Consider the following 12,337-nt stretch of genomic DNA (forward strand, 5'->3'; position numbering starts at 1 on the left):
GGCTCTCCTGGCCTCGCCCCAGACACCTCGCATCTTACCTCTCACCAAACACAGTCTGGATCGCGTGGTACATCTTGGAGTCCTTGTTGTACTTGGTTGACATCAGGAACTTCTAAACATCCCCAGAAAAACAACATGAGCTCGTGCACCCATGAGAGGCTGCAGAAGACTCAGCAGTTTTCTTGTCTCTTACGAAACACATCTCCAAATAGTCACCCTGAGCTGAGGGCCAGCTACGGCGTGGACGCTCATATGGTGATCTCACCTACTCCCTCCGGAAGTCCTGTCTTTCAGGGATGAGGAAAGCGGGGCACAGAGCGGTGAAGTGATTTTTTCCAGTGGTCACACAGCTGGGGACTGAGGCAGGGTGGCTTCCTCACTCCAATGCCCACACTCAGGAGCCCACACCACGCCACCTTCCAAAGTGGCAACAAGAAAAGGCCTGGGCTGCTCTGAAACCAGAGTGGGGAAGGGGAGAAGCCTGGTGGGAGGGCTTCTAGGACACAGGAGAGACATTCAGCACAGATTCAGTGTTGTTAGTGCCAACCCAGCCGTGGAAGTCAAGGAAGGCTTCCTGGAGGAAGGGTCCACTTCCTCACCAAGAGCAGGAGGGTAGCAACAGTAACATTAGCTAGCAGCTTTTGAGGCAGCACAGCCCAGGGGTTGACAGCTCAGGCTGTGGGTTCCACTGACTTAAATCTGAATCTGGCTCAAATATTTCACTCTACCACTTGCCAACTCTATGACCCTGGGTGAGTTACTCACCTCCTCTGCCCCTGTTTCCTTATTTTACAAGATGGGATTCGGGAGAGTACCTGCCTGGTGGGGTTGCTGTGAAGAGAAAATTGTTTCTACGTGAAAAGTGCAGAGAACGGCACCTGGCACACAGCAGGTGCTCCACGAATGCCAAATGCACACCAGCGCCCTAGAGCTCATTTAATGCCCAATCGACCCTAAGACGTGGGTGGTATTTTTATGCTCATCGTACATCTAGGTGAAAAACGGAAGTTTAAAACTGGCCCAGGGTCACCACATGGTAAATGGTGGACATAGGATTTGAATGCAGGCAATTTGCTGTGGGGGCGAGGGGAGAGAAAGCTGTGATACAGGCAGGAGAACCCCTGTCACATGGCGGTGCATTCAGGCAGAGGAGTGGAGGTGTGGAGGTGGGGGAGGGGCAGCAGCAGGAGGGCTGGAGAGGCTGCTGGGCCAGACCCCCAAAGCCTGCCCTGCGGGACACTTGGCTTTACCCTGTGGGCACTGGGACGCAGTAAGGTGACATCTCTGCTATCCATTAAACCCAGGGGCTGCTGGTGACTGTGGACTTAGCTCCTGGGAATCTAAGCCAAATTTTCAGCTCAAAGGAAACCCCAGAAATGTTGACTTCAGCACACAAGCCACATCCCGGGGACCCCACCCCTACCCCCAAACTGTCATTTGTAAACCAAGTTCTGTCACTATCCTACGCCTGCTGGTTTCCTCTTCTGCAAAAAGCCCTTGGCAGTAAAGGCCCACCTCCCAGGCCCTACTCAAATACCTCCGAGTAGTCCAAGGTCTGTGCCAGCCCTTCCCAACCTGAACTGAGGAGCAGCCCCTGAGGCAGAACAGCCTCAGCACAGTCTCTGACCAGGGTCCCCACAGCCTGCTGTCCCTGGAACCACAGATCCTTTGTTTGGCCCAGTGAGCTGGGCTCTGGGACATGAGGGATGCACAGGGAACCCCCAGCACCTTGCTGCCTTCTCCTGTTGCCCATTCTGACAGTGCACTTCTGCCCATGGAGGAGTAACTGCTAGGCACTTTCCCTCCGGCCATAAACAGCCAGAAAATTAAGCAAAAATTATGCAATGTCTGCTTTTAGACAGTGGGCAGTGAACCATGACAGAAGGAAAAGGGAAAAAAAAAAAAAAAGACAAGAGCCCTACAATACAGGATCACTCCAGCTTTCTGCCCAGAGGCAATTTTAGGACAAAGGCACTTAAAGAATAAACTCAAATACAGCCCAGCAGGCTTTCCAAATTGATAAGACAGAGGTCAGAGTCCAGACAGGCCAGAAAAGCCTAGAATTTGTAGGGCAGAGGACTCAAGAGGAGGGAGCTATGCAGAGAAGGAGGTCCTGTGCAGAAATCTGCACAGGGATCCCTGTATCTTTGTATAACTACCAATCTGAGCATGTGTAGAGTGAAACTCCACAAGACCGGGTAAAAAACTTCTGGGGAAAGGAGAGTTACTGGGTAACTATAGGCTAAACAATTCTCAGAGCTCAAACAAGCTCAGAATTGTTCAAGTCCCCATTGGCCACAGTTAAACCTCAGACACAAGGCCTTTATTAGAGTCCTCAGAAGGGTCACTCCTTAGTTGTGGGGCTAAACTAGCTCTAGAGTAAAAGTCTACACTTGATCAACCCTCAAAAGCCTTAAAGCAACCTGGAGAGGATCAAAGTGATCTGCCAGAATGAAGTCCAGCACTCTTTAAAGGAGTAAAACAGAACTGAGCACTCAGCAATGTACAAGTCACAATGTCCCTTGTGCTGCATAAAATCACTAGACATGCCAAAGAGCAGGAAAATCTGACCTATAACCAAGCCTAGAAATAATGGAGATGACGGAATTCACAGACAAGAACTTTAACACATTTATTACAATTTTACAAATATGCCCAAGGAACCCACATATCCAAGAAGTTCAAAGAATCCTACATAGAATTAACACAAAGAAAGGCACACCAAGGTGGATCATAATCAAATTTCTGAGCCCAGTGATAAAGAGAAAGTCTTAAAAGTAAACAGAGATTAAGTGATATAATATTATTTGAAGATAGATTGATATAAGTTAAAGATTATCCTATGAATCCTAGGACAACCACAAAGAGAGAGAAAGAGGCTAATAAGACAATAGTGGATATAAAATGGAATACTAAAACATACTCAATCTAAAAGGCAGGAAAGGAGGAAAAGGGAACAAAAAACAGGTGGATCAAATAGAAAACAAACAACAGCACGGTATATTTAAACTTAACCACATCAATAATTACATTAAATGTAAATGACCTAAGCACTCCAATTAAAAGGCAGGGATTTTCAGATTGACTGAAACAGCAAAACTCCACTATATGCTATCTGTAAGAAACCCACTTGAAATATAAAATTCCAGATAGGTTAAAAGTAAAAGGATAGGGCTTCCCTAGTGGCACAGTGGTTAAGGGTGCACCTGCCAATTCAGGGGATGGGGGTTCGAGCCCTGGTCCGGGAGGATCCCACATACCACAGAGCAACAAAGCAACTAAGTAGTTGTGTGCCACAACTACTGAGCCTGCGGTCTAGAGCCCACGAGCCAGAACTGCTGAGCCTGCATGCCACAACTACTGAAGCCCGCATGCCTAGAGCCTGTGCTCTGCAACAAGAGAAGCCACCACAATAAGCACACACACCTCAATGAAGAGTAGCCCCCACTTGCCGCAACTAGAGAAAACCCACATGCAGCAACAAAGATCCAGCACAGCCAAGAATAAATAAGTGAAATAAATTTTTAAAAATAAATAATAATAAAAAGTAAAAGGATAGAGGGAATTCCCTGGCAGTCCAGTGGTTAGGACTCTGCGCTTCCACTGTAGGGGGCATGGGTTCGATCCCTGGTCAGGGAACTAACATTCTGCATGCCACATGGCATGGCCAAAAAGAAAGGAAAAGGATAGAAAAAGATATGCCATGAAACACTAAACATAAGACAGCTGGAGTGGCTATATTAATACCAAACAAAATATACTTCAGGAAGTGGAATACTACCAAGGAAAAAGGGGAAATTTCTAAAGATAAAGGGATCAATTCATCACAAAGATATAACTTTGCTTAATGTGTACACACCTGGTAACTCAACTTCAAAATACATGAATCAAAATTGATAGAACTGAGAGCAAAAATAGACAATTCCATGATGGGGTTAGAGAGTTTAACACTCCTCTCTCAGTAGAGAGTAATTTACTTTCTGCATGCTAGAACGTGTAGAAAGTAAATTAGTAATGATTTAGAAGATTCAAACAACACTATCAACCAACTTCACCTAACTGACATTTCTAAAACACTCCAACAATTACAGAACATATTTTTTTTTAAGTGCTCACAAACGTTCACAAATATAGACCATATACTAGGCCATAAAACAAGCTTCAATTAATTTTAAAGGATTGAAATCATGAAGAACACTTTCTCTGACCTTACAGAATTAAATTAGAAATCAATAAAAGAAAAATATCTGGAACATCTTATAATACTTAGAAATTGAATAACACACGTTTAAATAATCCATGGTTCAAAGAAGTAATCACAAGGGAATTAAGAAATTATTTTAAACTGAATGAAAATAAAAGCAAAACATATTGAAATGTGTGGTATATTTGTGCTAAAGTAGGGCTTACAGGGAAACGTAAAGCTTTAAATGCCTATATTAGAAAGGAAACAAAATCTAAAATCAATTATCTAAGCTATCACCTTAAAAAATTAGAACAAGAACAAACTGAAAGTGAGTAGAGGAAGGAAATAAAAAGGAGCAGAAATTGGGGCTTCCCTGGTGGCACAGTGGTTGAGAGTCCGCCTGCCGATGCAGGGGACGCGGGTTCGTGCCCCGGTCCGGGAGGATCCCATGTGCCGCGGAGCGGCTGGGCCTGTGAGCCATGGCTGCTGAGCCTGCGTGTCTGGAGCCTGTGCTCCGCAACGGGAGAGGCCACAACAGTGAGGCCCGCGTACCGCAAAAAAAAAAAAAAAAAAGAGCAGAAATCAATAAAATAGGAAACAAACAATGGAGAAAACCAATAAACCAAAGGTGGGTCTTTGAAAAGATGAATATGATTGAAAAACCTCTTGCCAGCTTGTTCAATAAGATAAAAGAAAACCCAAATTACTGTTCTCAGGAATGAAAGAGGGGACATTTCCAGAGATCCAGTAGACATGATAAAGATAATAAATAAATATTGTGGACAACTTTTTATCAGTAATTTCAACAATTTAGGAGAAATTCCTTGAAAGATACAAAACTCAAGAAAAAATAGAAAATCTTAATAACCATATATCAACTTTAAAAATTGACTGCATAATTTAAAGAAAACAAAAACACCTCCCTCAAAGAAAATGCCAAGCCCAGATGGCTTCACTAGTAAATTTTATCAAACATTAAAGGAAGAAATAACACTACTCCTATACAAACTCTTTCAGAAAACAGAGGAGAGGGAACATTTCCCAACTCATCTTATGAGGCCTATTAACCTGATCCCAAAGCCAGGGATCAAGAGAAGAAAAAATATAGAAACAAAAATTCTTAACAAAAGATGAGCAAATCGTATCCATGTATCCAGGAACAAATTGTATCATGACCAGGAAGTGCTGATTTAACACTTAAATGCTAAGCAATGTAATTCATCATATTAATATATGTCTTTCAAGTTCTTATCTCATTGAGCATCATGAAGGTCTTGTGTATGGTTTTTGGTAGCATGCTTTAAAAAGTCTTAAGGCATGTGTCTGTATTTGCAATGAAACTTTTTAAAAATAAAATGACTTTTAACATCCTGTTAGAGACACCATGGTCATTCAACTTGTCTTGTGATCTAGACCCCAAGCTGTATTTTATCCCCCTTAGTGTCACCACAGCCACTGTCTAAGCAGAGCATCATCCCCGCACATCAGCTCAGTACCCACCGTGAGAATCACAGCACAATCGTTTATTGAGCACTTGCTGTGTGCCATGCGTGGGCTAGATGGTTCACACACATTATTTCAGTTCCATTCTTTTTTAAATTTTATTTTATTGGGGTATAGTTTTTTACAATGTTGTATTAGTTTCTACTGTACAGCGAAGTGGAGTTCCCTGTGCTACGCAGCAGGTTCTCGTTAGTTATCTATTTTATACATATTAGTGTATATATATGTCAATCCCAATCTCCCAATTCATCAGTTCCATTCTTATAAGCACCTGTAAGAGAGGCATCATCCCTATTTTACAGACGAGGAAATTATGGCTCAGAGTGAAAGAGTAATTTGTCCAAGCTTCCATAGCCAGTTGGTGGCAGAGCCCAGATTTAAGCCCAGTTCTGCCAACTGGCCATTCTTAGTACTTACACGGCAGACACCAGCCTGCACATATTATAGGCCAACTAATGCTGCCTGTCTCTGTTTCCTCACCTCTAAAATGGGGACTAATAAGAGTCCCCACCCCTCTGCGGATTAAATGGGTTAATAATTGTGAAGCACATCGAAAAGTGCATGTTGAAGCATCTTTTGACCCTTTATTTGTTAAATAAATGGATCAATATTTAGTTCCCATCATAGTCTTCAAAGAAAGGGGTTATAATCCCACCTCGCAGATGAAGGAACTTCTAAGAGAGGTGAACTAACCAGACACGTGTGCACCAGCTGGGTAAAACTCCCAACCCAGAAGAGTCTAACAATAACTCACTGTCCACATCAAACAGCCCTGCTTTTAGGAGGCCCCCAACCCCACTGCCAAAAAGTGGGTGGTTAGAGGGGAAGATGCTGTTCCCTTCAGGATCCTTGGGAAACCAGCCCAAATGCACGTGACTCTGGAACGTTTCTCCCACAGTCCCTGGGGTAGACATTCATGCACCCATCCCAGGGAGGAGGAGGGCTCCCCTCGGAAACCACTCTGTCTCCTACCTTGACCGACTCGGGGCTCGTGACGATGACCGAGGTTTTGTGGAAGACATTGACCCGCACGACAGGTCCGTACTTCTTAGCCCTGGGAACCAAAGTGATGCAAAGGAGGCTGTCAACTACCAGAGATGTGAATGTCATCAGATCAGCCCAGGCTCAGCTGGAGAAACAGGGCATCCCTTCCCTGGGGGTGGGGAGGGGGGGGGGCAGGTCTCAGCAGGGGTCGGGGCCAAGGTTCTGCCTTGCTGCTGACTCACTGCTGAGTCATATCCCCCACTGCCCTCAGTCTCCAAATCCATGAAATAGGGTCGCTACCCTCCTCCTTTGCCCCAAAAGGTTGTGCTGGGAATCAAGCAATATCACGTCTCTGAAAAGTGTAAAGCACCACCCTAAACAATGACTGTTACCTAGTCACACCCCCACCCAATTTACAGATGAAGAAACTGAGGCTCAGAGAGCTTCTGATGCCTGGTCTAAGGCCACGCAGTTGGCAAAAGGCAGAGCTTGCCTTCTGAACCACCCTTGTGTGCCTCAGAGTAGGAACTGCTGGGGGTGGGAGTGACCTGGGCTGGGGAGGTGGGTGTGTGCCGGACTGGGGGTTAGGGGATTGGGGGAAGCTGGCTCATGAGGGGCAGAGACTGGAGTAGGGGCAACAAATGACAAGTTAGGACCCACCAATCCAAAAACATATCTTGGAGCACGCGGCCACAAACCTCATCCTTTTTCCAAAAGTAGGGGAGGTGTCCTAGAAGGAAACTAGAAGAAATGGGAAACATTAAGATGACCGGAAGTCACCATCAAAGAATGCTCCCTTCCCCACAGGACCTTGTGAAGTTGGCATTATCAGGCCCACTTCACAGATGGGAGGACTGAGGCACGGAGAGGTACAGTCCTGGCTCAGGGTCACCAGGCAGGATGCAAATCCCAGTCTGACTGGCTCCGGAAGTTTTCTTAGAAAGATGGAGAGGGATAAAACCATCTCATCTCCCTGGTGCAGAGATTGGGGGCTGGCATGAGGAATAACCTGAGACATTCAGGGAACACTTACTAAATGCTGGGCACCATGATGAGCTTGACCGCATCTGAACTCCCCACACCTCCTGAAGTAGGTCTATTATTAACGTAGTTAATAGGTAGGGCAACCGAGGCTGGGAAGAGGAAGTCATCTGGCCCCAGGTGCGTGGCTGGTACCAGGGTCCCCCACAGTCCTTCTCACCAGGACATAGTTTGGTCATGCTAACTCGGCAGTGCGATTACCAGATTGTAAACAGGCCTGTGTGGTGTCACCTTAGGCACATTCCAAGGTACTGGTGACTTCCTGTCTCCTGTTTATTCCCATCAAGTTGACTTACTACAGCTTCCAGAATGGCGACAACGAAACTGCAGTTGGGGTTTTCTGGGTCATGGCACTCACATTCTCCTGGGAGGAGACAGAGTGAATAAATAAATAAGTAAGTAAATAGGGAGTCAGACAGTGATGGGAGAGAAATCAGACTTGGGGGAGGTAAGGAGAGCTGGGGATGGGTGTAGGAGGATTATTGTAAATAGGCAGGTCAGGGAACATCCCTTTAAGAAGGTGACATGTGAGCTGCAAGAAGTGAGGAACTTGGCCACGTAGGTATCTGGGGGACGAACATTCCAGGCAAAGAGAATCGCAGGTGCAAAGGTCCTGAGGTAGCAGGGTGCTTGGTAAGTTCAAGGAAGAGCAGGGAGGCGGTGTGGCTGGAGCAGGGTGCTTGAGGGGAACCTGGTACACGATGAGGTCACCACGATGGGGGGAAGATTGTGTACGGCCTTGGGGGCTGTTATCCAAACTTTTTCTTTGAGCTTGGTGAAGTGGGGGCTACTGGAGGGTTTTGAGCAGAACAGAGATGGGATCTGAATTGGGGTTTAAATGCATTGTCCTTGCTGCTGCAGAGCTGAGAGTAAACAGGGCAGGTGTGGGGGGCAGGGGTAGAAGCAGGGGCACCAGTGAGGGGGCTGTGAGTGGAGATGAGAAGTCAGACTCTGAATGTACGTGAAGGTGGGCCAAGCCAAGGGGACCTGCTGATGGACTGGATGTGGGGGGTGAGACAGGGGTCAGGGATGACCCTGGGGCTTTTGGCCTGGGCCACTGGGAGGCTGGATGGAGCTACCACTCACTAAGGTGAGGAGGACTGAGAGGGGGCCTGGTGGGGGCAGCAGACACTGTTGCCCCCGCCCCCCACCCTTGTCCTTGCAGGTGGAGGGGCTTCCAAAGGCCGGAACCCGAGTCTCTGCCCTGTGCTCTCTCGGCTCTGTCGGCAGGCGGAGTAGTCTGGAAATTCCAGCTCAACACCCCCCCGAGCAGCCCTCCACCAACAATCCCCTCTCCCTCCACCTCGTGGTGGGGTGGGGGGAGCCTGTGTTCCACCGGGTCCCAGAGTTCGCCGGGGGGTTGCATCTCAGTTGCCCCCAGAGGTAATTTGCTTTATGGCCCTTCTGACCTTCTCTCTCCATCCAGTCCCTAACCCCACCAGGATCACGCCTCCCAAACGACTTACACTTCAATTCTTGTCTCAGGATCGGCTTCTGGGAACCAACCTGAGACAAGTGGATGGAACTGAGAGCCAGCCTTGGAGCGGTTGGGTGTGCGCTGCCCATCTAACACGGAAGGGAAGCAGGCAGGTAGGCACCTGAGGCTGCAGTTCAGGGAAGAGCTCCCAGCTAGAGATGTCAATGTGAGACTCCTCAGCAGAGAAGTGGTGTTGACAGACTGGGTTAGACCACAAGGGGTGGGTGTAGACAGGGAAGAGGCCCCAAGAGTGAGGCACTGTTGGGGGGACAGACAGTAAAGGGACAACCAGCCAGGAAGACTGAGCAGGAGACGCAGGGGAGAGAGAGGGGGAAACCTGAGAAGAAAGGCTTCAAGGAGGAGGTAGGGGTGCGCCCTGCCCCGAGCAGCGGAGTGGCAGGGCAAGATGGGGACCAAGTGCTGACCATGCGTCTAGCTCCACGGAGGTCACTGGGCCTTGACCAAACCCTGTTGGGTGGAGAGGTGGGGGCCAGAGCCTGACGGGCGGTGGATTCAAGAGAGAAGGGGAGGGAGGAACAGGGGCCAGAGACAGGCAGGCTTCGGACGGGGGTGTTGCTGTGGGCGTGCGAAGCTGGGATAGGGGGGCGGCAGCTGGAGCGAATGAGGGGGAAGAGGTTTGTGTTACAGCCTATTACATAAAAATAGGAATGATGCAGAAGAGAAGGAAAAGTGATGACGGAGGAAAGGGGGCATTGCTGGAGTCTCGGAGCAGTGGGGGTGTGGGGGGCGGGCATCCTTGGCCAGGAGCACCGAGGTCCCGGGGGGAAGGCACGTGGGCTCAGGGCAGGCAAGGGGGCTGATGTGGCGGCAGAGCCCTGGAAGGAAGTTGTCTCAGGCTGTTCATTTGCTCAGGGCAGTAGGAGGCGAGAATAAAGGCTGAGCGTGCGCTGGCTGGCACGGGAGGTGAGGGACCGAGGGGAGAGCGGGCGGGCGGGGCCTGCGCTAGGAAGCTCGCCGGGCAGCCACGCCCACTCGAGGGGAGTGGCTTTGAACTTACACCGCCCCGCCTGCGGCAAGATGGACCTTGGACATCACACATGACTGGCTGTATTTCCAGAATAATCTAGTACCCATGGTCACTCCCCAAAGCTGCAGGTTTGGAGAGAATATTCTCAGTTTTGAGTCACCTGAGTGAGAACAGAGTCTGGACCCTCCTCACCTTCACACGCCTGAGAGTCTCCACCCTAAGCACCGGAGTCCAGAGCCACCTGGGGAGGCACGTGAGTGACACCTCAAGAAGGTCAAGGGCATGGCGTGGCGTGGGGTCCTCACTGCCAGGCAAGAAAGGAGCCTACGACCCGTTCCTTCCTGTTCCTGCAGGGGGCGCTGGGGGTGGGGGCGAAGGCAGGGCCCGGAGACCAGGGGTTAGAAACCAGCAGATGAGGGATGATGGAAGGAGGGGATGGGAGACTCCTGGGACGGGGAGGGGCGGACCGAAGCCCACCTGGTGTGCCCCTGGTGGTAGACGGGATATGGCAGAGCAACCCAGGGAGACAGGAGAGGGCAAAAATCCCCCTCCCCTGCCCGGTCCCCAGCACGCATGGTTTCCTATAACCCTGCGACAGGCACAGTGGGAATCCGAGGTTTCCTGTGGGCAGAGAAAGTTTGGGACAGTACTGGAGCAGAAGTCATCCGGAGAGCCCACTGTGAGGCCACACAGAGGGGTGGCGGGAGCCCACGAGATGGCTGAGGGGTGGGCCACCCACTAGGAGTGAGGGTGAGGGTGCGGGGCCAGGAAGGTGCCTCGCGCCAGAGGGATGCGGTGGTCGAGTGCTCAGCTGGGCACCCCAAGTCCCCTGGATGTGCCGCCCAGCAGAGCCAGCCGTGGGTCTCCACCATCACCGAGAACGACCCAGCAACGGTCGAACAGCCCCCAGGCCTGGCGACTCGGCAAGCAGGAGAGGGTGGAGAGAAGCAACACCGCCCAGGAGTTTTGAAAAACTTATTACAAAAGAAATAAAAACTGGGGGAGAGAGATTTTGCATTGTCAAGTTTACATTCATCCCACACTACCAGGAGAGTGGGGGGGGATGAGGAAGCTCAGAGCAGTGACAGAGAAATACAGAGGCTACAAGTGTTTGTGTGGGATCTGAACATGGGGTCTGAGTTTTCAGCTGTTACATGGATCGTTGCAGTAGGATGTTGTCTGTAATCAGCACACAGAAGCAGGGCACTCAGGGAGGGCATCTTGCTGGTGACTCTTGCAGAAAAGAGGATGAAGAGTGGGGCTGCGAGAGCACAGCAGCTGCCTCTTGCAGGGCAGAGGGTTCCTTGCCTGCAAGCTGGCAAAGCCCTAAAGCACACTACTGGAGAAATCCATACGCATAGATTTCTCGTCAACCGTGGTGTTGCCAATCATGGTTTGGGGATCCAGGCTCTGAATGCCAAAGCACCTGATTTATGCTAAAAAGAGGTTCCAGAACCTTCATTTAGTGCAGTTTTGTATTTGACCACCAACAATTTTTAACCCACAATCTTTTCGTATAGGCATTGTTCAGTTGACCTCCTTAGAATAAAGAGCCCAACCCGAATCATAGTCAGCCTCCTCCACCACCCACACACCTGTAGGTCACATGTAGATTTTGTGGTGTAAGACTTGAGGGAGAATTCAGGCATAAAAAGGAAAGATATATGGACACATGCTACTACATGGATGACCCTTGGAAACATTCTGCTAAGTGAAAGAAGCCACACACAAAAGGTCAAATATTGTATGAGTCCATTTATATGAGATGTCCAAAACAGGCAAATCTATACACACAGAAGGCAGATTAGGTGGTTGTCAGGGGCTACGGGAGTTCCGGGGGCAATGAGGAGTGACAGCTAATGGTTATGGGGTTTCTTTTTGCAGTGATGAAAATGTGCTGGAACTAGCAGTGATGGTTGCATAACTCCGTCACTATACTAAAAAGCACTGTATTGTACATTTTAAAGGGGTAAATGTTATGGCATACATAACTTTATTTTTTTAATGCAATTTTAAAAATTGATGTGGGGAGAGTAGCCGAGAGGAGCTTGATTTAAGTTCTCTCTTCTTAAGACACAGAGATTGGCTCAGGTCTGCAGTGTCTGAAGCACTTGGGTTTATGAGAAGGTCAAGTCATGAGGAGGCCTGTCAGAATGAG

At 48.8% G+C, this 12,337-nt stretch overlaps 1 protein-coding gene across 1 annotated transcript in view; it reads right to left on the reverse strand.

Moving 5' to 3' along the window:
* LOC132529114 (cholesterol 24-hydroxylase) overlaps nucleotides 1–12,337 on the reverse strand; it is a 33,483-nt gene that overhangs the window by 19,398 nt on the left and 1,748 nt on the right. Inside the window, exons 2-4 of the mRNA XM_060165385.1 lie at nucleotides 7,334–7,414; nucleotides 6,662–6,743; nucleotides 39–112 (exon numbers count right to left, since the gene is read on the reverse strand). Of these exons, the coding sequence (XP_060021368.1) occupies nucleotides 39–112; nucleotides 6,662–6,743; nucleotides 7,334–7,414 (237 nt within the window). The remainder of the gene's footprint in view (nucleotides 1–38; nucleotides 113–6,661; nucleotides 6,744–7,333; nucleotides 7,415–12,337) is intronic.

This window comes from Lagenorhynchus albirostris, chromosome 1 (assembly GCF_949774975.1).
Source record: "Lagenorhynchus albirostris chromosome 1, mLagAlb1.1, whole genome shotgun sequence".
NCBI classification, from domain to species: domain Eukaryota; kingdom Metazoa; phylum Chordata; class Mammalia; order Artiodactyla; family Delphinidae; genus Lagenorhynchus; species Lagenorhynchus albirostris.